This window comes from Ascaphus truei, chromosome 1 (genome assembly GCF_040206685.1).
Source record: "Ascaphus truei isolate aAscTru1 chromosome 1, aAscTru1.hap1, whole genome shotgun sequence".
Classification (NCBI taxonomy): Eukaryota; Metazoa; Chordata; class Amphibia; order Anura; family Ascaphidae; genus Ascaphus; species Ascaphus truei.
Window position 1 is genome coordinate 530,148,124 of NC_134483.1, and position 27,544 is coordinate 530,175,667.

At 42.6% G+C, this 27,544-nt stretch overlaps 2 protein-coding genes across 5 annotated transcripts in view; both read right to left on the reverse strand.

The window, feature by feature from the left end:
• The window catches only part of LOC142466903 (uncharacterized), a 346,156-nt gene that overhangs the window by 290,102 nt on the left and 28,510 nt on the right, over positions 1 to 27,544 (reverse strand). The window lies entirely within an intron of this gene.
• Positions 9,138 to 27,094, reverse strand: PANK2 (pantothenate kinase 2). Of its 4 annotated transcripts, none has more exons than XM_075572462.1 (7): positions 26,800 to 27,093; positions 22,400 to 22,752; positions 18,260 to 18,513; positions 16,259 to 16,435; positions 14,657 to 14,780; positions 13,026 to 13,151; positions 9,138 to 11,442 (listed from the first exon to the last, which is right to left on the reverse strand). In XM_075572462.1, exons 1-7 carry the CDS (start codon positions 27,089 to 27,091, stop codon positions 11,392 to 11,394), a joined length of 1,377 nt encoding a protein of 458 aa, XP_075428577.1. In that variant the 5' UTR covers positions 27,092 to 27,093; the 3' UTR covers positions 9,138 to 11,391. The 4 variants fall into 4 exon arrangements, with proteins under 4 accessions (XP_075428577.1, XP_075428596.1, XP_075428605.1 ...); XM_075572481.1 differs by having other exon boundaries at positions 22,400 to 22,688; positions 26,800 to 27,092; XM_075572490.1 differs by lacking the exon at positions 22,400 to 22,752 and having other exon boundaries at positions 26,800 to 27,032.

Genomic DNA, 27,544 nt, shown 5'->3' on the forward strand with positions numbered 1-27,544 from the left:
GTGTTTGTTTATTGTTAATTACCCCAAAAGGACCGGATGACTAAAATGTAGGAATTGTACAACAATCACGCTGACAGTCTAATCTTTTACTTAGAGCAGTGTTTGCTGTAGTACGTTTTGATTACAACCAATGAGGAATACACTTGTTAAAGTTCCCTGGGGTAAAACTGGTACAAAATACAGCCCCAATCTTAATATAAATACATGTTTTCTCTATTAGAATCTACAATGGGATGTAATGCTGCACACCAATAAAATGATCAAAATACTTGCGGTTTACCGTGCTCCTGGTTCAGGGAAAATCTGTCTAAAGAAATCCTAAGCATGAATGAAAATAGATATTCCAGGGCACTGCGGATTTTCCATGAATTTATTATGTCAGAAGTAAGTCCGACGTTTCCACCTAAGAGGTCTTTTTCAAGTGACTTTCTCTATTTTTGAAGCAATGGCATTTTAATTTGAGAAATCTGATGCTGCCTTTTCACCCCGGTTTTGCAGATGCATTATTCACTATACCCAAGCAGAGTTTGACTTTTTTAAATAGGTTTTTTTTTTGCTTTATGAGAGGGAGGGGGGGGGGCAGGGGGGGAGTGTAAAAGAATATGATGTATTAAATTCCCCAGCTGCAAAACTGGAGCAGACTCTGGGCCAATAATTTGCACTAGGAAATGAGAAACAGTAGGCATTTTTTTTCTTTCTTGAATACATCTGGTACAGTTTGTTTGTCTGTGGCCGATTTTTGCAACTCCGTGACCTTTGTATTGTACATCACTCCCATGTATCAAAGCAAACACAATGCTGCAATATGACCACTTAAAAACCATTCCACCCTGTGTATCAGCACCAAAAGTATCAAGGTATTTTTTATATATTTGCCGAATGTTTAGCAGCTGGTAATTTGGGCAGAAGGAGTGAGGTAGCTTATGTTAGTATGAGATGTGCCAAATCGGCTTCTCTGGCTCTTTTTTTCATTTGTCTTATTAAAAGAGGTCAGGTTTTCAGGACATTTCAGCTTCAGCACAGGGGGCTCAGTCAAAGATCGAGCCTCTGATTGAGTCACCTGGGATATCCTGACCTGTTTGGTGGGGGGGGGGGGGGAGATGGAGGACTGGAGTTGCACACACTCCCTGTGCTTATCCACTACGCCAGACATAAGGAACTCGATCAACAAGTTTCTACGTTTTGACACAGAAACTTCAGAACATATAAATACATTGTCAGGGCGTGCTCACCACAAACGAGACGGGACCGCGGTGCTGAGGTGGGATAGGATATAACGCCACCCACAGCCACGAGGGCACGTCTTGAGGATAGAGTAGTCGGGGAGTCCGGATCGGGGCAGGAGAGGTACGGATGGTAGAGGGTGCTGTATGCAAAGTCCGGGGTAGAGATAAGGACGTAATCTTTTACCGTTTGCCAGGATTGGGATTCCAGAGGTGCGGAGAGTCGTTTAGCCGTATGCCGAGTTCGGGATGCCAGAGGTGCGGGTAGACATAGCGGAAGCCGGTTCGGTACACGAGGAGGACTGCAAAAACAAAACAGGACAAGACAGGACTATGGAGGCAGAGAGTGATGAGAACAACTGGTTCTATGCTCAGCCAACGAGTCAGTGACACTGTTAGGTATATATAGGAGAGCGGGTCCAATGGCAGCGCAGCAAGGTGGGGGTGTGTGGAAGGGCCAGGCTACGGCAGGGATAGGTCCAGCATGAGTCCCAGGGGAGGAGCCATAAAGCCCAGTAGTCAGACTGCATTGGATTGCAGCAATGGTTTGAGGTGTTGTGCCTTTAAGGGGTTGGTACGGCTCCGTGTGGCCGCGCCTCTGTGTAGCTGTGCTTGCGGCCGCGTGACCGAGCGTAGCCGCCGGACCGAGAGTAGAAGGGGAGTTTTGGCGTGCGCGCGCGCCCACGTGGAGTAGTGATCGGCGTTCCGGAGAGAGGCTGCCTGCGTGCCGCGGGAGGACCCGTCGGAGCTGCCGGTGAGTGAGGAGCACGCCGAGGGCGGCGTGACTCCCAGACCCTTACATACATACAATTACTGCACTGCGCATCGAATCAAACATTTCTCTGCCTTCATACATAGACCTGAGATAATCTTATTCCAGTCCAGGTCATAAAATAACAGGAAATTCAACAGAGATAATTACATAATCCATGGTTTCAACCCACTCATGGAATAAAAGTTCAACATTTATGTAAACTCATCAACAAGTGCTCCAACCCCAGATATCTTCTTCCGCCCCGTTTACAGAGCAGAGAGAGCAAAAGGTCGTGGTTGAAATTTACCGGAGAGGATTCATGTCGTTGCCGAGTAGAACAGGAAGAAACCTTTTTACCACGTCTCTTGTTTCATTAGTAGGGATGCTCCAAGCTCAATAATTCGGTCACAGTGACCAACGTAGAAAGCCCCAGTAATGGCAGGTTAATGAATATTTATCAGAGAAAAATAAAGGTGAGCAAAATATAAAAACTAACAGTATAATAGGGATAGGCTAATGGATGCTGCCACAATGTGTAGGAAACACACAACTCCAATAAATATAAGGGAAAGAAAAAAATCAAAGGGTGCAAACCACTGCAAGCAATGTTTAGACTAATAAACACGTGTGGGGATACGGTTTTATGAAAGTGCATATCTGTAGAATCCAAAGCGGGGTGAGACCTAGAAATAAGAGAAATAGCCAAATATGGTGAAGTAAGTATGTTTAGTGACACACAGCGCAAGCACAGTTATTACTTACGAAGTGGTAGAAAAGATTGGGCATGTCGGGATAAAATCCAAGTCTTTAACGGCAAAAAAGGAGCCGGTGACTGCAGGATCTGTAGCACGATCACGAAGAGACGCCGCCTGCTACCCGACGCTTGTGCTCCAGTCCTCTGCCTCCTCGGTCCCAAAGTCTCGCGGTGTATGCGCGATGACGATCAACTCACACCTATAGTATCCGGAAGTATCTCCGTTGGCGCAGTCGGCCCGCGGATATAGATTAAAGTCCCAGTTGCCTTGAATAAGGCATGCAGCTAAAGAAGGCTAGTAAAATTTTGGCGACAAAACTACCGTAGCCCTACGCGTTTCGTCTTAACAGACTTTTTCCAAGGTGTATTCAGTCACACATGTGTGGGGATCTTAAGTAGATTGAACTCCGCTGTGATTGGTCACAATTCAGACCATGTACATGAGAGCCCCATGTAGGTGACAGGTGCCGATCAATATGAGATTAAGAACCCAAAACATATCAAATTAACAAAAGCAAAAGAACATTCTAATAAATGATATGTTAAAAATAATAAATTATACCAAGTATACTTATTCATACTAAAACCAGAATAGTAGTAAGAGTAACAATATGGAATGAACAAAAAGGAATCATATAAACAGATACAGAATGGATACTATGTCAAAAATGCCCCCAGATCTATATCCACATTAAGACCCAGTGGAACAAGTGTTTTGACAGCATGTATCCACTGGGTCTCTAATCTGGAAATAGCATTTATAGTATCCCCTCCTCTCCAGTTATTAGTTTGTCAATTCCCACACAAAGAATACCTGCAGGGTTATAATCATTAAAATCATGAAATTCAGAAAAATGTTTGGACAAATAATGTTGTTGAAAACCTGTGTATATTAATAACGTGTTCAACAAAACGAAGTTTTCATTTCCTTGTGGTGCGCCCTATATATTGCTTATTGCAGGGGCACTGAACAAGGTATATGTTTGTTGAGTCGCAAGTGATAAAATGTTCTATATTATAGGTATTACCTGTATGTTGAAACATTTAACATTTTTTGCCCCATGTAAATTTAGTTTACAAGTGCTACATTTTAGGCATCTATAGAAGCCCTTAGTGTCCAAAAATGTAGTATTGGAGACTTTTTGATATGCCGGTTTAAGACAACTAGGTGCCAATTTATTTTTTAGTGTATCAGATTTAGCAAATAATACACGTGGGGCTTTAGGAATTATTTATATTAAAACATACATAAAAAACATATGAACGGTAAATAGTCTACCCATGTCTCAAGGCTTTTCCACTCGGTCGGTAACACCATATTTCTTTTAGGTTCCAAATAATTGGGGACAAATTTATTGACCAATGTAAAGAATACGGCAAGAAGATACATGGAAATCATGTCCCAAAAAAAAAAAGCGTAAGTGGATTGGCCCAGCTTTATTATTATTCGATGATCCCACACAAGTTTTCTATGGAGTAACGTATATTTCTTATTTAATTTCAGTTTTAATGACATTCTCAATAGAAATTGTACAACATAGGGGGGGGGGGACGTGACTGGAGTATGGGTTTCATAAAAGCATTAATTCTGGCAATTATCTTTCTACATCAGCTCCATTATTTCCAGCTTCACAAAAACGTACAATTGTGGAATGCAGCCTCGGTTGAAGAAGTCTTTGAAGAACTTATGACCTCCGATCCCCAAGGAAGATGATTCATGCCGCAAACATTGAAATCTTGAAACTGGAATGTTCTTTCATTTCTTCTCGCCGAGAAGTTTTATTGGAAATGGCTGTGTATCAGGGAGTGTATTCATGCACAGGAAAGGGTGATAAAACAACCGTGACAAAGTTTAGTATTCATAAACTATGCATCAGGATGTTATAGATTATATTATTATTTAGGTAGAGTACTGTGTGGTCTTTTTGGAGGGGCTTTGTAACATACTACAGCTTTCAGGCCTATCGCTCACCCCGATTTTCCTTCAGATGTCGCCTTCCTAAAATGTCTTATTTGCTACAGTACCTCAATTAAATCCTGTTTAGACTTTTGATTCTCCTTAAAAGGAGCAGTCCATGCAGTTTTTTTCCATCATTTTGTAATACAGAATTGAAGCAGGGTGTTTTCGGAGCTGTGCCCCAGTAATTTCAGCTACAGGACCCCTTGCTTCCAGAAACAGACCTCCGAAAGGGGTGCCGGTATCTTTCTGCAGTTTAAAGATTCCGTGTTACATGGGCCAATAGGAAGCCGTAACAGATAACGTCACGGTTTCCTATTGGCCTGCAGGGCGCAGGTTTGAAAATCCGCCATAATGTGAACCCTGGGAGTGGCTACCGGCACCCACTACGGAAGTACCTCCGGAAGCAAGGGGTCCCCGGAGCTAAATGTATGGGGTTCAGCTCAGAGACCCCTGCTTCAATTCTTTATCACAAAACGTTAAAAATCAAATTTAAAAAAACAGCTTGAATGGCCTCTTTAAGGAATTCTTCCTAGCTCTCCTATGCCACAATCCATAAAGCGTTGTTAAGTTACTTACCGCTAAGTTAACCCAACATCACATTAAGCTTTAGCATGCATCTTCAAAGGACAATAACATAATATTAAGTCCTATTTCTCATGTAAACAGGACTGTGTTTTATATGTGTAACTGCCCTCTAAAAGGGTTACTAGAAGGTTGGAGTGTATCGGACCCCACCCTGTGTTGCCATGGGATCATGTCATGGAGGGTATAATAGATAAGGGGAATGTGCGAGGTTAGGTTCCAGGAGGACAAAAGTAGAGAAGCCTCGGGGAGAGTAGATAAGTAATGTTTATAAAGTAATAGCACAGGCCAGGCCCCCGTTTATTGTGTTGTAGAGACAGTACCCTGTTAAGTTCAGATCCCCAAAAGAAGGAATGGAGTCCTGAATATTTAGGGAACAGGAATACGGCATGTTAAAGAGTGCTCCTGGATATCAGCGGATCAGCTCTAACCACGGATTTGCACTAATATTCCTCATCAGTCTGTACGGAAGTGGCAGTTCCCAAAAGGGCCAACGGTACTGGTTCACGTAGAGAGAACCCACCAAGATTCTCGTAGGGGCCTCTAGTAAATCGGACTAAATACCGATGAGTATCCTGAAACAACAAGGGAGACCGAGTTCCACGTCTACACAGATCAACTAAGTAAATGTACCTCCATTTGAATGTTAAGTGGGCACTAATGAAAGAATCATATTCATGTATGTCTGATATAAAATATAGTGCGACGTTGTACATCCATGCTTCCTCATCACCAAGCCAACCAGAATTCAGCACCGAGTCAAGGTAATACATGTCTTATACAACAATGTAAACTCCCTGGCAGCCGAGCAAGGAGGGTTACATAAAGTATGGAAGGTATGCTTTTTGACTTGTTTATGGTTTTGATATTATAGAATTAGTTTTTTAGATGAAGATAGATGAACCCCAGTCAAACCATGTACTGTGCTTGATACAAGTATAGACGTGATCATGAGCTCACAGCTTAAGTGTCCGCATGGATTGTTTTAAAGGACTAACATTATACATAACTGATTACATTTCCACAAACATTTTTAGCTTCAAAGTCTGAAGAGCATTGTAAGATCAGGAAATGCTCACTTGCACTTTAATACTATTGTGGTTTTTTTTTTTATTATTTACTCATCATATGACGGAAATAATGCAAGTTCCTGTTTGGTTCAGAAAATTGAAGTGTACTTCAAGATTTACAAACACACACTATCCCTGCAAGATCTAACCCCGCCAACATATCATATACATTTGTGTCAAAAGGAGTGCTATTGAGTGTGACCAAATGTATACAACAGACAAAAATATCCAATGCTACATCCTATATGACAAATAATATATAGTTAAGTATTATGACGTCTCCCTCCACTGCAGAGGTAAATGAGAAGTTTCCCAGGTAGTCTCAGGACCTGTATACTGGTTATGCCATGACACGGCTGCAGGCTTACAGCGCTTTAGCCAAAGAATTTAACTAAATGACCCAAACTTATGAGAAGACAAACCGTTAAGTATTTAACTACAATATATATATATATATATATATATATATATATATATATATATATATATATATATATATACATACACACACATACACACATACACACACACACAATTATTTATTTTTTTGTCATATTGGATGTACATTGTTTTTTTTTGTCTTGTGTTGTATACATTTGGTCACGCCCAGTAGCACTCCTTTTCACACAAATATATGACAATGTGGTGGGTTTTTGGGGTTACTGTTTGCACGGATTGTATGTTTGTAAATTGTCAACTGGTAAGTTGTTTGGAGGTAGTGACCCCTCCTCCCCGAGATTAAGCTCACTTTTTTCATGCACCTGTGAAAGACTGGTGTATTAAAGCAGCAGTTCAAGCAATATCGAATGTGTTTTTTTTTTTTTTAATAAATCAGTTCTGTACTATGAGAAAATACTTGTAGCTTTTAAATTGAATAAAGAAAAAAAAATTAAAGACATTTTTAATGTTTCTAATGTAGGAAGCATTTCCAAAGTGGCAGCCCCCTTCCCCTTCTGATAGGCTCTGGCTCTTGAGCCCCGCCCTCTCTCTAGCAGTGCACCAATTGTATCTAGTAACTGCCCAGTCAATCATATTTCAGGAACTACATTGCCCAAAATGCTGTGCAAGAACTGAATTAAGTAGCCCAGAGCAAGCGATTGATTACAGGAGAACAGACCGATCTGCAGCTTAGCTAATCACTTGTCAGTGTGCAGATTGTATTGATGCACATATTCAATAGGAGGGAAAAAAAACAGCAGCTTGAACTGCAGCTTTAAGACATTTCTCGCTGCACAGGTAAATGAGAAATTTCACAGGTAGTGTTAGGACCTGCATACTGGTCATGCTGTGACGTGGCCGCAGGCTTATAACGCTTAGGCCAAAGAGTTTAACTAAATGACCCTTACTTTTGAGAAGACAAACAGATAAGTATTTAACTATATATTTTGTCATAAGATGTAGCATTGGGTATTTTTTGTCTTTTGTTGTATACTTGAAGATTTAGTATATTTTCGTACTATCAACTATACCGTTAAGTAGAAATCTGACAAAAAAACATCCACCGTACAAGGTGTGCACATTAATACTGGAGCCGGAAGCTTGCCGATTGTACAACCATTCCCACCAGACCTATGGAATTTGTAACCATGTGATCACGTGGCACTGACCACCCCCCGCAGATAAAGCCGAGTGGAGGGCCTTCACCTTCCGATCAGCCTCATTGCTTTGATGGAGCAGAGATTCCCTGTCAGCCCTTAGAAAACGAGCACTAAATGTACCCAGTATGGCACACATGGGCCTCTAGCGTGCCGAGTCCCGGGCCAGTTACATCGGTAGAGCAGGGAAAAGGTTAAACACAATGGTGGAACTGAACAAGTGACACACTCCGTGCTATTTGCATGTCCACACCCCAAATCTTATAAGAGACTAAAGCAGGCTTCAGGAGCCTGCATGGGACTTGCATTGTAGATAATTTTCAATATCTTCTGGTTATTACTGTTGGTCTTGAATGTAATGCTCTTGCACCCTCTAGTGTACAGAAATAATGAACCCAGGAGTCACAGTATAAACACAATATATATCTTACCAAGGTCTAGTCAAAAGTAAATATTATTTAAGAAAACCAAACAGTATGGTGAGTAAAAGTGACACGAAGGCTCTATTGTACTGTAATGATAAAGAAAACATATGTGCCCATTCACATCTCTGACAGCTCCGCCTTACCCCACAATCAGACAGCATGCAGTGCTTCCACTGCAGCCAGGTACTCTGGGTAAAGACATGCAAATAAGCACACCATCACTTTATGCTTCTTACCCCCTTTAATGTGGATCCTTTACATCACATGCCTTCTGTTGCACAGCTTTTAACGCAAAGCCTGAGTCAAAATGGTGCATGTCCAGCAAACCTACTGTATGCACAGACCACTGTTTTGACTTTTGGGTCTCAGTGTATGTATGTAAGGACAGCAACCACCTGCACACGGACAGGAAACAAAAGGTCTAAGGGCATAACCAGCAACACGTGATGCACTACCGTATGCTGGTTGATTAAAGGGTAAGGCAGGTTTGGGGGACCTGTCGGAGATGTGAATATGCACATAAGTGACACACAGTTAAGTAGACATGATCATGAGCTCACGGCTATCCACAGCTTTTGTCTCCGATGGCTTACACGTATATACTGTATATGTGGGTTATTCTGCAGATTAGCTTGTGAAATCACAAGACAATACCATAATACATAGAATATAACACCAAATCCAGTTGGCTTTGCATGTTTTTTTGTTTTTTTTTTAAATAAGTAGATATGCAAATAATTTCAACAGCTATTTCGAAATGACCAAATAAACAAATACACTACGCCATTTCCTTTAATAAAAGTAAACATTTTATTACAAAATGAATAAAAACAAACATTATGCAGTAGTAAAAAGGGATAGGCCCTTTGTCACCCCCTTCTGTACATGTACTCGTTCTATCACACATGCCTGGACACAGAGAGGACACAGGAAATGAGGATGTGGAAATCCTGCAGAGATTTTTGGTAATGGAGTTCTCATCCTTAACAATAGTACTACAATTAATTTCCAAAAACCCTGCACATGGATTAACTCGCAGCCAACACCCACAGAATGTCTGCATTTTAAGGCAATAAATAATCCTTACTCTGGGGGTTTTTTTTTTTTTTAAGTGCGGTTACAGGAACGTCACCTTTGAAATGCCTTTAAATTAACCAGTCCCATTTAGCTGGGTAACATTTTTTCTTTTTTTTTAAACTTTTCTAATTTCATCAAACATGGTAACGCCGCTGTGTTCTATTTAATAACAATTCCACTATATACTGTTCTATAGGAATACAGCTTAAAGCCAAAGAATCCTGACCATACACCTTATTGCAAAATACAGCAGTGGTCATCTATTTCAGAACAATTATTCATGTAAAATGGGCTCTTAAAAATAGCAACCATGGGTGATTCTGTGTGGTATGTTCAATGATTGTAACCACGTTTTTTTTCGTTTATTGTTTTAAAGCTAAACTTTCAGAACGAAGTGTCAACAACCTAATGGTAAATAATGAAATAACTAAAAATGTTACAAGGCCGATTTATTTTACTTGAGAGCAGCTCCTCTGTTTCTTTTAGTTCCCAGGTGTTTCACAGGGTGGGATCTAGGGGTCCCCCTGGCACATACGTCACTTATTTTCAGTGGCCATGGCAACGCACATCGTACGTCACTGCCCCTAGTTTGTTTTTTTATGGGGCTGTACCCGGTCACGTACCACACTGAAGGGGCCTGGCCACTCCCAGTCACATCCAGCCGGAACAGCAACAGCATCACGTGATCACTCCAAAGTGCAAGAGAACCCATGGCCACGGGGGGAGGGATTGGGTGGCATGACCCTGTGGCACTAAAAGCCGTTAAGTAAAAGTTATAATAATTGGCATGTAAACAATAAATCAAGTGTGCTTTAAAGTGACCTGAAATGTTGTGGTTAAAGTTACACACGCTCTGATCTTTGGCAAGTGCATTTATATATACTGTTTACCCGCATAAATCCCTATAGAACGTAACTGTGATTTACCGCACAGATTAGAGATATTTACAGACTGTTTCTTAGAGCTGGCAGGACAGGGATCCTGAGAAGATCACCCGATGCAGCTTCTGTGCACCTTGCTTTACTGGCATAGTGCACTAAGTCTTTACAGCATATTGCCTGGTCTCATGCATACTGGAGTTGGTGACACCTTAAATCGGAGTCATAAAAATGTCTAACAAACAAACAAACAAAAAAAAAAAAAAAGACAGGAGAGCAACATGCAATAATTGATTGTTTTTTCCTTGTAGCAATTGATCATATAAATGCATTGCTCCGAAGAGACTTATTTACAGAGGGCTCATTTTGTACAAAAAATACAATACAATACAAGCACTACAAAAAGGGTACAGATCCGAAGAGCAGACACACTGAATACATTTATCATATCCTACCAATATGGCATCTTGCAAATCTATACCAAAAAATGTAAAAAGAAGGTAAATACAGACATTCTCATTACACACCGAAAAGCCAGAAACCTAAAGAAATAGGAGGCGACATTAAAGCTGCCACGGAGTTAAAGGGAGATGGATTCAGAACGCTGACTTCTTACAAGAGAGAACATTTACCAATACAATATTTAGCAGTAGGTCTGACACTAACATTAAAATGCAAATACAGGTAGTCCTCGTTATCCAACGTTTCACTTTACAACGAATGGCATATCCAACGCTTTACCATGCAACCCTTTGGTACGTTTTGACGCCTGAATGCGTTATCCAACGCTCACCGCCACTGATTAACATGGGGCTCACTTTACAACTGTTCCACTATCCAACGCTACTTCCAGAACGGACTCCGTTGAATAACCAAGGAATGCCTGTATGCATTATATTTAAGACTGACCTGTTTTAAACTCATTATACACATTTCTAACATAACATTTGCTATTTAAAATTACCAAAGACTACACTGATTAACTTAGTGTGCAATGCATAACCTTCAAAACACACCGAGATATGGCTTCGATGGCTTCAGAGACGGTCAAATGTTCAATAGAGGCTAAATAATTAGGATGTGGTCAACAGCTCCAAAAGTGCCCCCACTGCTCCAAAGTAGCCCTTGAACAAATAAAACAAAATGTTTTAGTACAGTTTAATTACAAACAGTGCCATTCAAGTTCAGAAGTCTCAACTATTATTGGTATACACTAAAAAAAGGAATGTTTTACCTAAAAGTAATATTAAGCACAGTGCTGATTCGCATTTCTTTCATTACAGTTAAGGCAGATCTGGTATTCAGTGGAACCAATCATTAAAACCACAAAGTCACCATATTTTAAAACACACACACACACACACACACACACACACACACACACACACACACACACACACACACACACACACAGAAAAAATAAATACGTATGGAAGCCAAAATATGATTAGTAAAACCCCAGACCCGCAATAACAAATAGTTTAAGTTCTCTTCTGCTCACAAATATGAAGCTAAAATGTTACATATCTCTGCAAGTCCCCAGTCTGACGTGAGTAGTATTTTATAACCCAATTACTCAAACTTTGATATCTAAATTTGAGTTCTACTTTAATAAACAAGGATAAAACTGGTTTTAGCGCTATGCACACACAGCTCATTATTACGGTACATTAATGCTACACATTTGTCCTACATTTGTCCTACATTTGCTTTACAGATTCATTCTGTATGGCTTTTACTCTAAAGACAGTGAATTATATATTTTGCTAAATAGTTTTTTGGTCCCAAATGTTGGGTTCTGAACTCCTCGCCAATTAACAAATAGGTATAAAACATTTCTACAAATGTGGCAGTCTGAAGCTCTCTACAGGAGAAGGTGATGACACAAACAAGGTGTGTGTGTGTGTGTGTGTGTGCGCATAAGGGAATTTTAATTGCACTGAAATCACAGGTGGCCTAAAGACTTCCTTTTAACCCTTTAGGCTCTCACATATTTCACGATGTTAAGTTCACAAGACAAGAAATATGCATTTATTGGAGATACCTGCTTAAATTGAGTTTACCTTGATGGGGCTAGCGGTCTTATATCATTTTTGGACCTAAAGATGCAACTAAACAACTCGTTTGTTAAAAGGCTTGGCATTAAAATGAAGAATCTCGCTAAGACATTGCATGCCTATATGGGAGGCGCTCATGGTTTTTGTATTTGTTTTCCAATTATATTTGGGTACAGCTTTCAAATGCAATGGAATTATATATAATTAATTGGGGTACGCTACGTTTTTGTTCTCACTATGTTTAAAATTGACCCAGATGCGTCATCTCATCCTGTTGATCACTCCTCCCCAACAAAATACCCAGAGATAGGATGTCCGTGCCACACATCAGGGCGGGTGTAGTTCTGCTTACATGTGTGGCATACAAACTACAACAGGTTGGAGATTGGTTATCATGCTGTGCCATCTCTATGTGCCTCATACTGTATATAGAGATATTTTACTGTTATGGTCAGGAGGGATTTACTGATGAAGTGACCTGTGGCATTAGAACTTCTCACATTGCAATAAAGCCTATTTGGAGGGAAAAAAGAAGCTTCCTTGATAAATTAAAACATCTAGACAGAACAGCAAATAGATCAATAGCTCTCTCCGTCTCCCTGTCTATGAGCTGAGCGGGTACTACAAGTTACAGTGAAACTGTATTATACCTCATGTTCTAGGAAGAAAGCCTTCAGCTGTCCCTTAGACCAATATTCCAAGGCAAAGGCCAGGAGCTTCATGGAAATGGTGTTAATACGAAGGAAGTTGCCCACAAACACGACTCTGTTGATCTTCTGTTAAGACTCACAAAGAACAGTAATTAGTATGTACATTTGCCAAGTTGCATTACAGAATACAAATTCCTGGCGCGTGTGAACATTTACAGCATTAGTGGAACACACCTCGCACGCGCTAATAGGGTGTCACTTACTATGCATTACTTTCATGAGATTTCCAGGGAACACCCAAGAGGCAGGTTTCCCCAACACATCTAACTCTCAGTTAACACTGAAAGATGCAGTGTCTGTATGAAACTAAAATGCAGGTTGAAGTGGACCATGATTCTGGCCTATGGATATTACCCCTAAGAAAAATAAGCTTACTGGCCTCATTTATACTACTATATCAGGTACCCAATAATGTCCAAAAATCACATGTATTTTTAAATGTTCAGGTGAGGCCCACACATAGCAGGCAAAAATATATTTAATAACTGTATGTGATCCGTTTACTTAAATCAAATCATACATAAAGGTAGAAATTCGGACTTCTTTGCCGTCTGTGTAGAATGAATACATTTCTATTTCTTTCGGGCCTGTGTAATTGTAACCTCATCTAGTAAGTATTGATCTGCCCCCTTTATCACTGGCTTACACTGGAAACAGCCAAAGACAAACACACACAAAACACCAAAGAGATTAGGGAAAGATTGCAAAAATACATCAAAGCATTTGGTAACTATTCCAGAATCCCCTTTAAAACCGATAGGGTGGGCAGGGGTATAGTAGCAGTAAGGGCTAGGGAGATTATAGGCTTAGGCTGCGCATATAGTGCCTTGCGACGGCGCTCCAAAACAAAATCAATTGACTCCGTCACAAGCGCTTATAGTAAGAGCGACGGCGACAGAGCGACAGAGCGACTAAAAATTTGGAAGCCGGTTAAATGTGATTTTTTTTTAGAGACAGTCGCCACATGTGACTGTCTTAAACCAATCAAATCGCTCGGCCCGCCACCGTTAGTGTTGTCACTGGCCTTGTCGCCAGCGACGTTGCTAAAAATCAAATTGCAACTTTCGCTGGTGGCGACGGGTGACGTCATCGGTCGCGTCGCCAGCACTATAAGCGTGGCCTTAAGTTCAATCACATTTTGCCCAACTGGTACTTCTTTTATCTGGCTAATGAATTGTCCATGTATTTTCTAGGCTTGGACACAGAATGTGCCTATAGCAGAGTGTGAATATTCGCTTCTTAGAAGGCAATACTGTATTAGTAACTAAAATAAGCCCCGTCGGGAACAGATGAACAGCTCCCTGCTCTTTCATAGCCCTGTACAATGCTGCTTGACATAGATGCTACAAGGCAGCACTGTAAAGAAGCTGAAAGCTCAGAGGATCTCGAATTCTCCGCGCATCAGGGATTCTTTAGAGACATTGGACCTCATTTGCCAGGCGGTGCTACTTCATAGGACACCCAAGGGCCCATTCCCGTTCTAGCTCGTGGCACTGCTAAGTTAATCTGGCCCCTAAGAGGAATGGTAGCTCAACGCAGAACATTTTTGCTGCACTTCATACAATCCATACCTCGTTGAGAGCACACATCCGCACTATGGAGCCAATGTTATTGGTAATCGTAATTAGCGTTGCTCTAGCCAAGTCTTCTTTGCTAACCGAATCTCTCTTCTCTTTGCTCATCATGTTTCCAAAACTGAAAAGATACAAAAAGTGGAAATTAATAGTAATGTAAAGAAAAACAGTGGCTCACAACAATTAAATGCCTGGTCTTAACTAAAACTATTTAAAATACGCATTCATAAGCACAGAGGCGCTTGTGAATCAATTTGACACTTTTTTAATGAAAATTCTTATTCATTTGCATTCCACAGTCCTGCAGTGTGTGATAAGACCAAAAACTGCTTTCAATTGTACATAGATGTAAAGCAGGGGTGGCCAACTGCAGTCCTCAAGGGCCACCAACAGGTCAGGTTTTCAGGATATCCCTGCTTCAGCACAGGTGGCTCTGATTGAGCCACCTGTGCTGAAGCAGGTATATCCGTAATACATGGCCTGTTGGTTGCCCTTAAGGAGTTGGCTACCCCTCAGCTGAGTACTAATTGGAAATCATAAATTTACACAAGAGCTCGATGATTGTGCACCATCACATCACACCCCTTTTTCCCTGTAGTAACAAAGCGCACGCTGTGCTGCTAAGAGTCTGATTCCCCATTACACAGAGTAATACAATAGGATATTGTAACACTGGCTTGATTTATATTTCATTTATATTACTCTTTGTAAAGGTCTATTGACGGTGTAATCAGATCAGACAATTATCTAAAATATTTCCCACAACTGCATGGCAATATACAACACGTGAATGCAAGAATTCTACATAAAAGGACTCATTCAATCCATACATACGTTATACATTATGCCTGCATTTGAACAGCAATACTTCCAGGAAGTCCAGGAACTTCCAGGAAGTCATCACAGAAAATGATCAGTATACTTCTTTACTGCAAGGGGCGTAAGGATGGGCGTAAAGTGAGGCCCTAAGCATCTTTTGCCATTTGTTTTCCGCTAATGTCTTTACTGCAGAAAATGCACCAAAATCAAGGAGAGCCGGATGTGTTTGCTTCATTTGATTTAGGAAAGTAAAAGGGACAATGTAAGATTTCATCATTTAAAAGGCAAAACATAAATCATTTCTTAAAGATATATGGACAAATCCTATGTAATGAAGCAACAAGTTGTGTGTAAATACTAAAACACAGTACAGACCTCCTTATGAACTAGCTAATAACATCATCTCACGTAAACAAATAAATGAGTTCATTCAACTCTTGAATGTTGAATCTGCCAAACTCCCAGATCTATTGTGTCCAAGAGCTATTATTCTGAAATTGCATGGGGATCACCTCAGATTTATAATAATGACGCGGTTTTCTAAGTAGCGTGTAGTACAGGAACGCAGAATCTGCTTTGGGGGTCTTCTTCAATCATCTCAGAGCTTTTGAAAAGAAATCTTTTCAGGAAGAGGCACAAAATGTAATTTTGTTCACATATGAAAAAAAAGAAACCCCAGGAAGAGAGTTGACAAGAACAGCAAAAAGATGGCAATTGTGGCACATTCTCCCCTTTGGGTCGCCATACAGAATAAGCTAAAAAAGACATGCATCTTGTTACCTTGAAGCCACTGCGTAGCCTGGCAAGCCAAATCTCTCGTAATCTCCTCCATAAATATCGCGCACCAGCTTATCCACCGTTGTGCTGTCTCCTAGCGCCGCCATTTCCAGCGCTTCCTCAAAAGTCGAGCACCCAGTAAGAAGGCAGCATAGACCGAAAAATGTTCCCCCTCCAAGGCTGCACAAAAGGAAAATGACAAGATCCAATGTTCAAGGCAATAAAAACCAGGAGGGATTTTTCCTCCCATCTGAACAAAAGATAGATTTATTTCCCATGAAAGATTTGCTTTGCAGAGATGTTAAACAAGACATACTCCTTCCTGTATTAATACGTTTAGCAATAAGTGCATAATACATGAAAGTAAACATTGGGGGAAAGAAGAGAGCGCGCGAGAGAGAGCGCGCGAGAGCGAAAGAAAAAGAGAGAGACGGAGAGAAAGAAAGAGACGGAGAGAAAGAAAGAGAGACGGAGAGAAAGAAAGAGAGACGGAGAGAAAGAAAGAGAGAGACGGAGAGAGAGAGAGAGAGAGAGAGACGGAGAGAAAGAGAGAAAGAGGGAGAGACGGAGAGAGAGAGAGAGAGACGGAGAGAGAGAGAGAGAGACGGAGAGAGAGAGAGAGAGAGAGAGAGAGAGAGAGAGAGACGGAGAGAGAGAGACGGAGAGAGAGAGAGAGAGAGAGAGAGAGAGAGAGAGAGAGAGAGAGAGAGAGAGAGAGAGAGAGAGAGAGAGAGAGAGAGAGAGAGAGAGAGACGGAGAGAGAGAGACGGAGAGAGAGAGAGAGAGACGGAGAGAGAGAGAGAGAGAGAGAGAGACGGAGAGAAAGAGAAAGAGAGAGAAAGAGAGAGAGACGGAGAGAGAGAGAGAGAGAGAGAGAGACGGAGAGAGAGAGAGAGAGAGACGGAGAGAGAGAGAGAGAGAGAGAGAGAGACGGAGAGAGAGAGAGACGGAGAGAGAGAGACGGAGAGAGAGAGACGGGGAGAGAGAGACAGAGAGAGAGACAGAGAGAGAGACAGAGAGAGAGACAGCGAGAGAGACAGAGAGAGAGACAGAGAGAGAGACAGAGAGAGAGAGACAGAGAGACAGACAGACAGAGAGATATCGCAGAATGTTATACTCCTATTCAGCGTGAGAAACCCTAATGAGGGGAATATGGGAAGTCACGTGTTGGAAAAAAATAATAATTAACTGCTCTAATATTTGTATATTCAATTCCAAATGTTTTATTGAATATCAGAAAATAACGATGCCATTATTATTACAAGTGAGAAAGTGTTTATTATAGTATACATCTGATAATACATCTTTCTCAGACTTCTCAATAGGTTAATTTCTTGTCATCGTGGGCCATCTGCAAATAACATATATAGTCCTAGTGGTTTACATAATAACCACTCAACAGAAACATTTAACTTTTCCATAGGCTGTCATCTAAAATCAGGGGTGGCCAACTCCAGTCCTCAATGGTCACCAACAGGTCAGGTTTTAAGGATATCCCTGCTTCAGCACAAGTGGCTCAATCATAGGCTCAGTCAACAGTCACCTGTGCTGAAGCAGGGATATCCTTAAAACCTGACCTGTTGGTGGCCCTTGAGGACTGGAGTTAGCCTCCCCTGATCTACGGCATCAACATACAACGTATAGATTTTGTAAACACGAGTCCATTGGAAATACTCGTATTCCTCCTCAGAGATCAGTGCAGAAACTTATTTGGGATGTAATAGTAATGGAGACATAAATATGATCAAAAATGATATGCTAAATAGAATAGAATTTTGACTTGACTCTTTTTATATGTTACTATGCCCCAAAGGGTACAGTATGTGTAACTACGTAAACGTTGATTTTATAAAACAAATCAAGCTCCGAGCAGCGCTGAGTGGTTCTAACAGTGAATATAATATGCTTAGACTGGGCAGAGGGCCGCACCGCGCAGAGATAAGGGCCAGAGCGCAGCAGGCTTCTTTGGCGTTTCCAAACAACTGCTGATCAACAACCACGTACCTGGTCCCAGTCACCCGCTTATAGTTATCTTTGGAATACACAGCCAGGATGCTCACTCCTGAACCAATGTTAACCAGAAGAAGAGGATATGGATTCTCAAGATTGTATGGGATTTTCTGACACCCATCAGGATCTGTAGGGTTTTCCAGACAGAAGCACTGCGACTCGCCGTTAAATCCAACAGAGTCAATAAACAGAACTCCTTTGACGAGACAATCCAATTCATCCAATTTACAGAGTTGAAGTCCCCCCACCTGATAAAAAGAAAATATGTTGTTTAGAGTTCGCAATGAACAGGTCAGAGAAACACAGTATATGCATAAGCATGTACACAAAACTGCAATGATTATTACTGATCAAGAACTGTAACCTACAGGGTGTAAGGACTCTTCTCATATTCAGTCTGCTTCACAAGGGGTTTATAGCAGACATTCGCCCCAGTACAGGTAGAACTAAATGGAATTAAAAACGTGTTCCCCAAAGCATAAGAGTTGTTTTTTTACACTACTCCGTCAAGACCCTGCTACATCAGAGCTGGTTGGCGAGAGGCCTATATTGCTTGTTATTCTAAGGGAGGTTGAATACAGTGTTTATACGCGATCCAAACATAAGTGGAGGGAAACCCCACTGCAGTTTTTGTCATCGGTTGGGCCCGCTGTGATCATGTGAGCGCTACCAAAGCCGCCGTTATTCTGGAAGAGACACCAGACCTTAGGCACCAAAAAAGGTTATAAAGAGTTTGATTAGCATAAATTAAACTCACTTAATGCAGTGTTTTTCACCCCTTGTGGACACAGAGGTATGCCATATTTTGGGGACAAACAAGTAATGCTAGTGTTTCAGTATGTGGTTTAATAATATTAGTATGCAATATAAAGTGTGTTCCTAGGTTTGTTAATTCTATGGTTGTTAATAAAATCTGGTAATGCCAGAGAGTAGAAATAAAGTAAATTTTTACGTGGTGTGCATGCATGCTTTACGCAAGACAAAGATAATAATGTCAATAAAAAGTGCCTCTGCTTGAGCTTCGAGTGTGGCATGTACATGGAATCTTCATTACACCATTTCACTTACAGGACTGAATTATTTTCGTGCGTGTGTTATGCTCATGTCAATGTGCATTTATTGGGGTGGGGGGGCGAGTGAAATATAGGGGAAATGAACATTAGTGATCCAGACATTGTTTTGCCTCCATATTTTAACATTTTATCATTACCAAATCCTGCCAGCAAATACCGTAAATAAATTACATATAAACACAAACATTTACTAAATCATAGTAAATCTCATTGTAAAAGCAAATAAACAGCTTGCGTGTGAGTAATCAAACGCTTTCCTTGATTTTTAGCATGCTGGGACATCTTTTACCGACATTGGATTGTGAAGCTGAAAGCAACACACTTCCAATGCGATTAACAAAAGGACAGGACAATATGGCAAACCGCACGCAATACAGGTCCCTGCATGGGTTGTTGAATTTGTACTTTGTTAAATGCTTTGACACAAACGCAAGCCATCGCAAAGTGGTCAGCTGCAGTGTTTAAAACCGTATGAGGCATAAAAACATGTAGGCTGTGTGCTTTTGTTCTGTAGCTTTACTTTGTTCTTTATATGGCAGGAGCTAAAAAAAAAATGTTTCCCACTAAAATGTAAGTGCCTGATCTGAACACGCCAACATACAAACTACACAGGTTTCGGCACAATGTGGCTGCAAACACTCCTCATTAAATCCACACGCAGTATGGTGGTGCACTCACTTCAGCTGCAAACATCATTACTGAGCATTTCCAAGAAATCATTTGTTCTTCATTTAAAATCAATGGGGCAAACGCATTGTAATTGTGTGTTTCAGATAAAGACAATGTACTTGCTTTTTACTTATTCTAAAGTCTTGATGTATTCAGCTGAAAATAAATGCATCATCTGAACCAAAAATGAATCCCTCAATCCACTTTCAGTGTAGTTCTGGGGTGGAAGGGCGAGTTTCTTGTTCCATGGGGTAATCAAGGATGCATACTCGCCAACAGAAGATGGGTTATTAGGAAAGTGGCTTTGGGACAGACACAAACCATGTATCCAGTTCTGGACGAGTGCCAGCTGTTTAACAGACGACTCGAGCACTTAAAGCAGCAGCCCCCACTCAAATATATTTTATTTTTTGGCTGACCCATGCTATTTGTACCTTTTTATGTACCAGTATTTCTGGCCCCTTTTGGGAAACCAATATGGCTCCTACCCAATCCTCACTTTCACTGGCCAATAGGAAGCTGTTATCTGAAAATGACATCACTGCTAACTATTGGACGACCTCCGTGACTTTCATTGTATGTCACATAAAAATGCAAATATCTCAGGAGCCAACAATAGAGCTGAAAAAAATGGGGACGGGGGGCAGTTGCTTTAAAGTTGCATAGTAAACTCTTTATGCCCATTTAAGCATAGATCGGACAATATCATGCTAAATAATTTCTGTATAACCTTACAAACTGAAAACGCTGCAACATAAAAGCAGTGCTGAGTAAAACACGCTTGTATTAAAGTTTCTGCTTAATGAAAGAAGACCAAAGCAGTACTGGCAGCATTCATTTAATACAAAAAAAATAAAAAGACTGTACTGTATACAGCTATCTAAATGTCTACAAAAACAAATATAATTCTGACAAAGGTTTGTGGATTAAGAATTTAAAAGACAGAGGATTATGGGGACAGATTTAGGTAGTTTAGTACTGTACATATTTATTTTATAGCATATCACTGACATTTTAGGTTGGGTTAGAATACAAGCTCACAAAGTACATGATCTAACCACAACACCAAAATGTACAATTACAGGAGTGGCCCAAATCCAGTCCTCAAGGGCCACCAAAAGGTCAGGTTTTCAGTATATCCCTGCTTCAGAACAAGTGGCTCAATCAGTCCCTGCTTCAGCACAGGCTACTCAATCAGAGGCTCTGTCAAAGACTAAGCCTCTGATTGAGCCTCTTGTGCTGAAGCTGGGTTATCCGGAAAACATGACCTGTTGGTGGCCCTTGAGGATTGGAGTTGGCTACTTCTGATCTATTATCTTAATATATAAAATCGAATGGTTAGTGAGGTTAGTGCTATCTGCGGTGAATCTGATTGGTCCGTGACTCTCATTGGCCAAGAGGTACGCCCCACTGTGACATCACCTCCTTCACTCTCACACACTTGCAGTCACACCACACGCCCAGAACCTCTGAGGACTCCTTGGTAAGTTGACATATCACACTGTCACCCCCCACACTCACACACAACCCTGTACACACAGTCACCCCCTCACACTCACACACTCAGTGTCACACTCAACACTGTACACACACACACTGTCACCCCTGTGTACACACACATTCACACTCACCCCTGTCAAACAACAACCTGTACACACACACACACACTGTCAGCCCTGTGTACACACACACACTGTCAGGCCTGTGTACACACACACACTCATCTCTTTTCATCCCGCTCTCTGGCCACATGCCCGTCTAAAGCGCTCATATATGCCCGCCGCCGCGCACATTACACCGCCCGCACGCGTCCATTACCTTTATTGTCCCTGTGCACATCATCTCTTGCCGCCGCGCACATTACACCGGCCGCTCTCTGGCCACATACCCGTGTAAACCGCTCATATATGCCCGCCGCCGCGCACATTACACCGCCCGCACGCGTCCATTACCTTTATTGTCCCTGTGCACACGCGCGCACATTACACCCCCTCCGCTCACCTCTCCCGGCGCTCCCCTCATCTCCATCCCCGGCGGGGGAACAGGCAGCGGACCCCCTTCCTCCCTCGCGGCGCCTAAGATGGCGGCGCAACCAGAAGGACACCCTTCTTCCCTCGCGGCGCCGAGTGAGAATATGGCGGCGGCCGGAAGTAGAGGTGTGTGTCGCTCTAGGTGACGTGTGTGTGTGTATGTCACTGTGTGTCTGTGTGACAGTGTGTGTGTGACAGTGTGTGACACTGTGTGTGTGTGTCGCCCCCCCTGCCTTTCATGCCCCCCCCCCCGCCTTTCATGCCCCCCCCGCCTTTCACGCCCCCCCCTGCCTTTCACGCCCCCCCTCACGGCCTCCGGGCAACGCCGGGTCTCTCAGCTAGTAATAAAATAAAATGCATACAGTCAAGAACTCCTCTTCAAACTTGTACGCTCCCCCACCGGTGGCACATAAAGATGTGTGAAGACTTGAGAACTGCTTGTCGCGGGCCATCTGAATGAAGACGGACAAGTCCTGGGTTGGAAAGCGGATAAAGTGGAGGTTGCCTTTCCGGCCGCACATTGTGAGGTCCTTTAGCTCCAGGTGTACATCACGAATGCCTGTTTGTCCGTAGGCCACATTTGAGATCAAGTATTTTCGGATGCTCTTCAGGTTGCCCACTTCCTCTTGCTCCTCTTCAGTAGTGATATCTCTGGGTTCAAAATAGACAAGTTTGACCAGCGTCCCACCAATATCCAAGCCAAACCAAGGAAAGGCTAGGGCAAAAGACACACAAGTTAAGACCCTTGTGGCTTTGTGTTATAACCCCCTAGAATTCTAGAGGCGAACCTCTCACTGTGAGGGCCCTTCAACATACAGCTTACAATACCCAACATATATACACAAGTCTGTGGTGTTCCTCCTACTACATTCACCTTGGAATTGGGGGAACAGGGATACGTATATTATATTATTTTTATTATGTCGTTCTGACAGTATATACAGCGCTGTACATAGAATGTTACAGGCACAAGTGCCTGCCCGGTAGAGCTTACAATCTAATTTTGGGGACGGGGGCACAGGGAGATAAAAAAGGACTTGCCCAATATCACATGAGCCGATACTGGGATTTGAACAGGACTCCCCTGCTTCAGTCTGTCTATCCCTTTATCGATTCAGCCACTCCTTCAGCCTACATACGTGTATATATACTGTACACACTCTAGTATATAAAAAGGAGAGTGTGTCAATTGAAACAGAACATACAACTGTTTGCAAAAATTAATTATGAACACCCAAAACATCAAATAGAATATGAAGTTTGTAACGCAAAATATTGGTGCTATAAAATAATAACCTAAAGTAATAAACACATTGTCATCAGTATGTTGAATTAAAAGTCACAATAATTGACTTGCCGGCACCACAAAAGTGTGGGGGACAGCACAACATATACATGATATTTTCATATGGATAAAAGGAGTTTAAGCAAAAAAAATCATTTAGATGAAAAAACACATGAATTAGGCTATTATCTAAATAGGCATTCAAATTAATACGTAATAATTATTGGCTACCAGGGGTGCCAGCAACAATAGTAATACGAGATAATAGTAACACCTGAATTATGAGAGCAGTGTGAAAATGACCAGTTACGGTTCAGTCATCCCCAGTCATGGGTTCTGGATTACCAAAGCAGATAGGAAGCAACCAAAGCGGATAGGAAGCACCCACAGCCACATCCTTCAGCAATGAAAGGGTTAGTAACCATTTTAAAAGCAACCAACGTGGAAATTAATGATCAGTCATGAAGGTCCAGACTCCAGACTTAACCCAGGCAGAAAAGAACATCAATATTCCCGACACTGCCCTATTACCATAGCCTTTGAATCACGACTACACACAAGAGAGCCCATTGTCATGACAGTTCTGCAAGAAGTCAATTAACAAGGAAGCATACAAATATATGTAAAAAGCTTGCCATTTAATAGTGTGTCCAGCCATCTGCACTTACACTGGCGACACACTTTATTCGAGCTCGGCTAGTCCCACGAATTCGGGTATACCCGGGTGTATTGAGGTTTGTGACTGTTTTCTGCCCGAGTGCATTGAGGTATTTTCCAAGCAGGGATTGAAGCATTTTATTCCCGCTGGCTGCAATACTGCACAGTATATATATATATACTGCATTACAATTCATGAATTTATGCCATCTGGTAGACACGCGAAGCATTGCAGCCTATTAAATCCTAATCATTATCATTTAACAGATCAGCCGACCCGTCAGCCAGGCATGAACCCAGGCTGGGAAGGCAAACGCAACGGGGCTTGTCAGAGGTGAGGAGCGGCGCATTCCAGGTATCTGCCAGGTACATACTGGGTATTTGCTCGAATAAAGTGTGTCGGTGCAGTACTCCTTCTACTAGTCTCGGCAAGCCCCCCACCATATCACTTGCAGCACGGGTGGGCAACACCAGTCCTCAAGGGCCACCAACAGGTCAGGTTTTAAAGATATCCCTGCTTCAGCATAGGTGGCTCAATTGGTGGATCAGTCCTGTTCTGAAGCAGGGACTAATTGAGCCAACAGGGCACCCCCTGCAGGGATATCCTTAAAACCTGACATGTTTGTGGATCTTGTGGACTGGAGTTGCCCACCCCCTAAGGTTATTCATCACGTTCCACCGTTGGTTAATGCACCAGAGCGGGCGTTAACGCCAACTTAAGAGGAGGCAACATCCTTATGCCCATGGTTCAGGATGACTGTGGGAATCTGTGCTTATGTTTGCAGCACTTATTGTATTAAAGTCCCATCTTCTATTTTTTGTTTTGTAAAGCATTACGTACTTTGCTAGCGCAAATACAATATACACGTCTGCGTGTGTATGTGTGTATGTGTGTATGTATATATATATATATATATATATATATATATATATATATATATATATATATATATATATATATATATATATATATATATATATATATATATAATTTATTTTAATCTATACTATCCTTATTTGAATTGATCGGCGATCTCCCAGCGTATAGATTATACCCCACGCTCTCTCAGCTATCTCGCAGTTTAGATTATACCCTATGCTCTCGCAGCTTATACATTATACCCCGCGCTCTCAGCGATCTCTCAGTTTATACATTAAACCCCACGCTCTCTCAGCTTATACATTAAACCCCACGCTCTCTCAGCTTATACATTAAACCCCACGCTCTCTCAGCTTATACATTAAACCCCACGCTCTCTCAGCTTATACATTAAACCCCACGCTCTCTCAGCTTATACATTAAACCCCACGCTCTCTCAGCTTATACATTAAACCCCACGCTCTCTCAGCTTATACATTATACCCCACGCTCTCTCAGCTTATACATTATACCCCACGCTCTCTCAGCTTATACATTATACCCCACGCTCTCTCAGCTTATACATTATACCCCACGCTCTCTCAGCTTATACATTATACCCCACGCTCTCTCAGTTTATACATTATACCCCACGCTCTCTCAGCTTATACATTATACCCCACGCTCTCTCAGCTTATACATTATACCCCACGCTCTCTCAGCTTATACATTATACCCCACGCTCTCTCAGCTTATACATTATACCCCACGCTCTCTCAGCTTATACATTATACCCCACGCTCTCTCAGCTTATACATTATACCCCACGCTCTCTCAGCTTATACATTATACCCCACGCTCTCTCAGCTTATACATTATACCCCACGCTCTCTCAGCTTATACATTATACCCCACGCTCTCTCAGCTTATACATTATACCCCACGCTCTCTCAGCTTATACATTATACCCCACGCTCTCTCAGCTTATACATTATACCCCACGCTCTCTCAGCTTATACATTATACCCCACGCTCTCTCAGCTTATACATTATACCCCACGCTCTCTCAGCTTATACATTATACCCCACGCTCTCTCAGCTTATACATTATACCCCACGCTCTCTCAGCTTATACATTATACCCCACGCTCTCTCAGCTTATACATTAAACCCCACGCTCTCAGCTTATACATTATACCCCACGCTCTCTCAGCTTATACATTATACCCCACGCTCTCTCAGCTTATACATTATACCCCACGCTCTCTCAGCTTATACATTATACCCCACGCTCTCTCAGCTTATACTTTATACCCCACGCTCTCTCAGCGATCTCGCATCATCCCCTTCTCTCCCTTCCCCTCTATCCTAGCGGCTCCCGCGTCTGCAGTCTCCCCTCCAGAATATTTTTTTTCCTTTTTAAATGCATTTTTTAAAAATGTTCTTTATGCCTGCCCCTGTCACTAGACACCAACCTGCGCACCACCTATAGACGCCAACCTGCACGCACGCCACCTATAGGTGCCTCCTGCACACGCGAGCACTACCTATAGGCGAGACCCTGCGTGCGCACCACCTATAGGCACCACCCATAAGCACCAACCTGTGCGCGCTCGCACCACCTGTAGGCGCCAACCTGCGCGCACACCACCTATAGGCGCCAACCTGCGCGCACGCACCACCTATAGGCACCAACCTGCGCGCGCGCGCACACCACCTATAGGCACCAACCTGCACGCACAACCTATAGGCACCACCCATAAGCAACCTGTGCGCGCTCGCACCACCTATATGCGCCAGCCTGCGCACGCACCGTCTATAGGCGCCAGCCTGCGAGATCGCACCACCTATAGACACCCCCCTGCGCACACACCTCTCTAGACACAACAACCTAACTCCCACCCTATAGACACCCACTCCTTAGCCGTACTATAGAAACCCACACTCACACCCACACTTACGTGGTCTGTTTTTCCGCAGGGAGACGAGGCGCGACCGGGCCGGGGGGGGGACGGAGCCGAGGCGCGACCGGGCCGGGGGGGGGACGGAGCCGAGGCGCGGCCGGGCTGGGAGGTGGACGGAGCCGAGCCTCTCCCCGGTGGAGGTGGAAGGGCTGCCTGAAGAGTTGGCCCTGCGCCGCGGTGCCGGATCCTTCCCTCCCTTCTCCTCGCTGCCGGACCCCGGCGGGCCTTTCTGCGCCATCACACCGCGATGACAGAGCCGCTCCCTGTCAGGCCAGCTCTCACTGCGCATGCGTACAAACCGCAGGCAGCCCCTCCCAACCAATCACCTACTGGGAGAGGCATGACTGACGGGGAGCCCCAGCCAATGACAACGCGGTAAAAGAAAGAGGCGGGTCTAGGAGGTGAATGACAGCTCTGGGTATCCATGGCAACAGCAGAAGATGTCACGCAGGGAAGAAAATGAGCTTTGCATTAATGAGCCTCCTCACTGTTACTAGGGCAAGAAAAGTAAACACAGCCATGCCTGAGACTTCTTCCCTCCTCGCTTGGAATATAATAAGATATGCTAATAATAATAAATCATGAATAAATAAATATGAAAAAAAATAATCCACGCAAATGAATTGCAATAAATGCTTCCCACGCCTTCCTCCCTCTTGCGCATGATGTGGGCTTCTTTATAACCCCCCACATCCCGTCGGCACAGGGGGGGCAGCCACACGATGCATATGCTGACACCTTT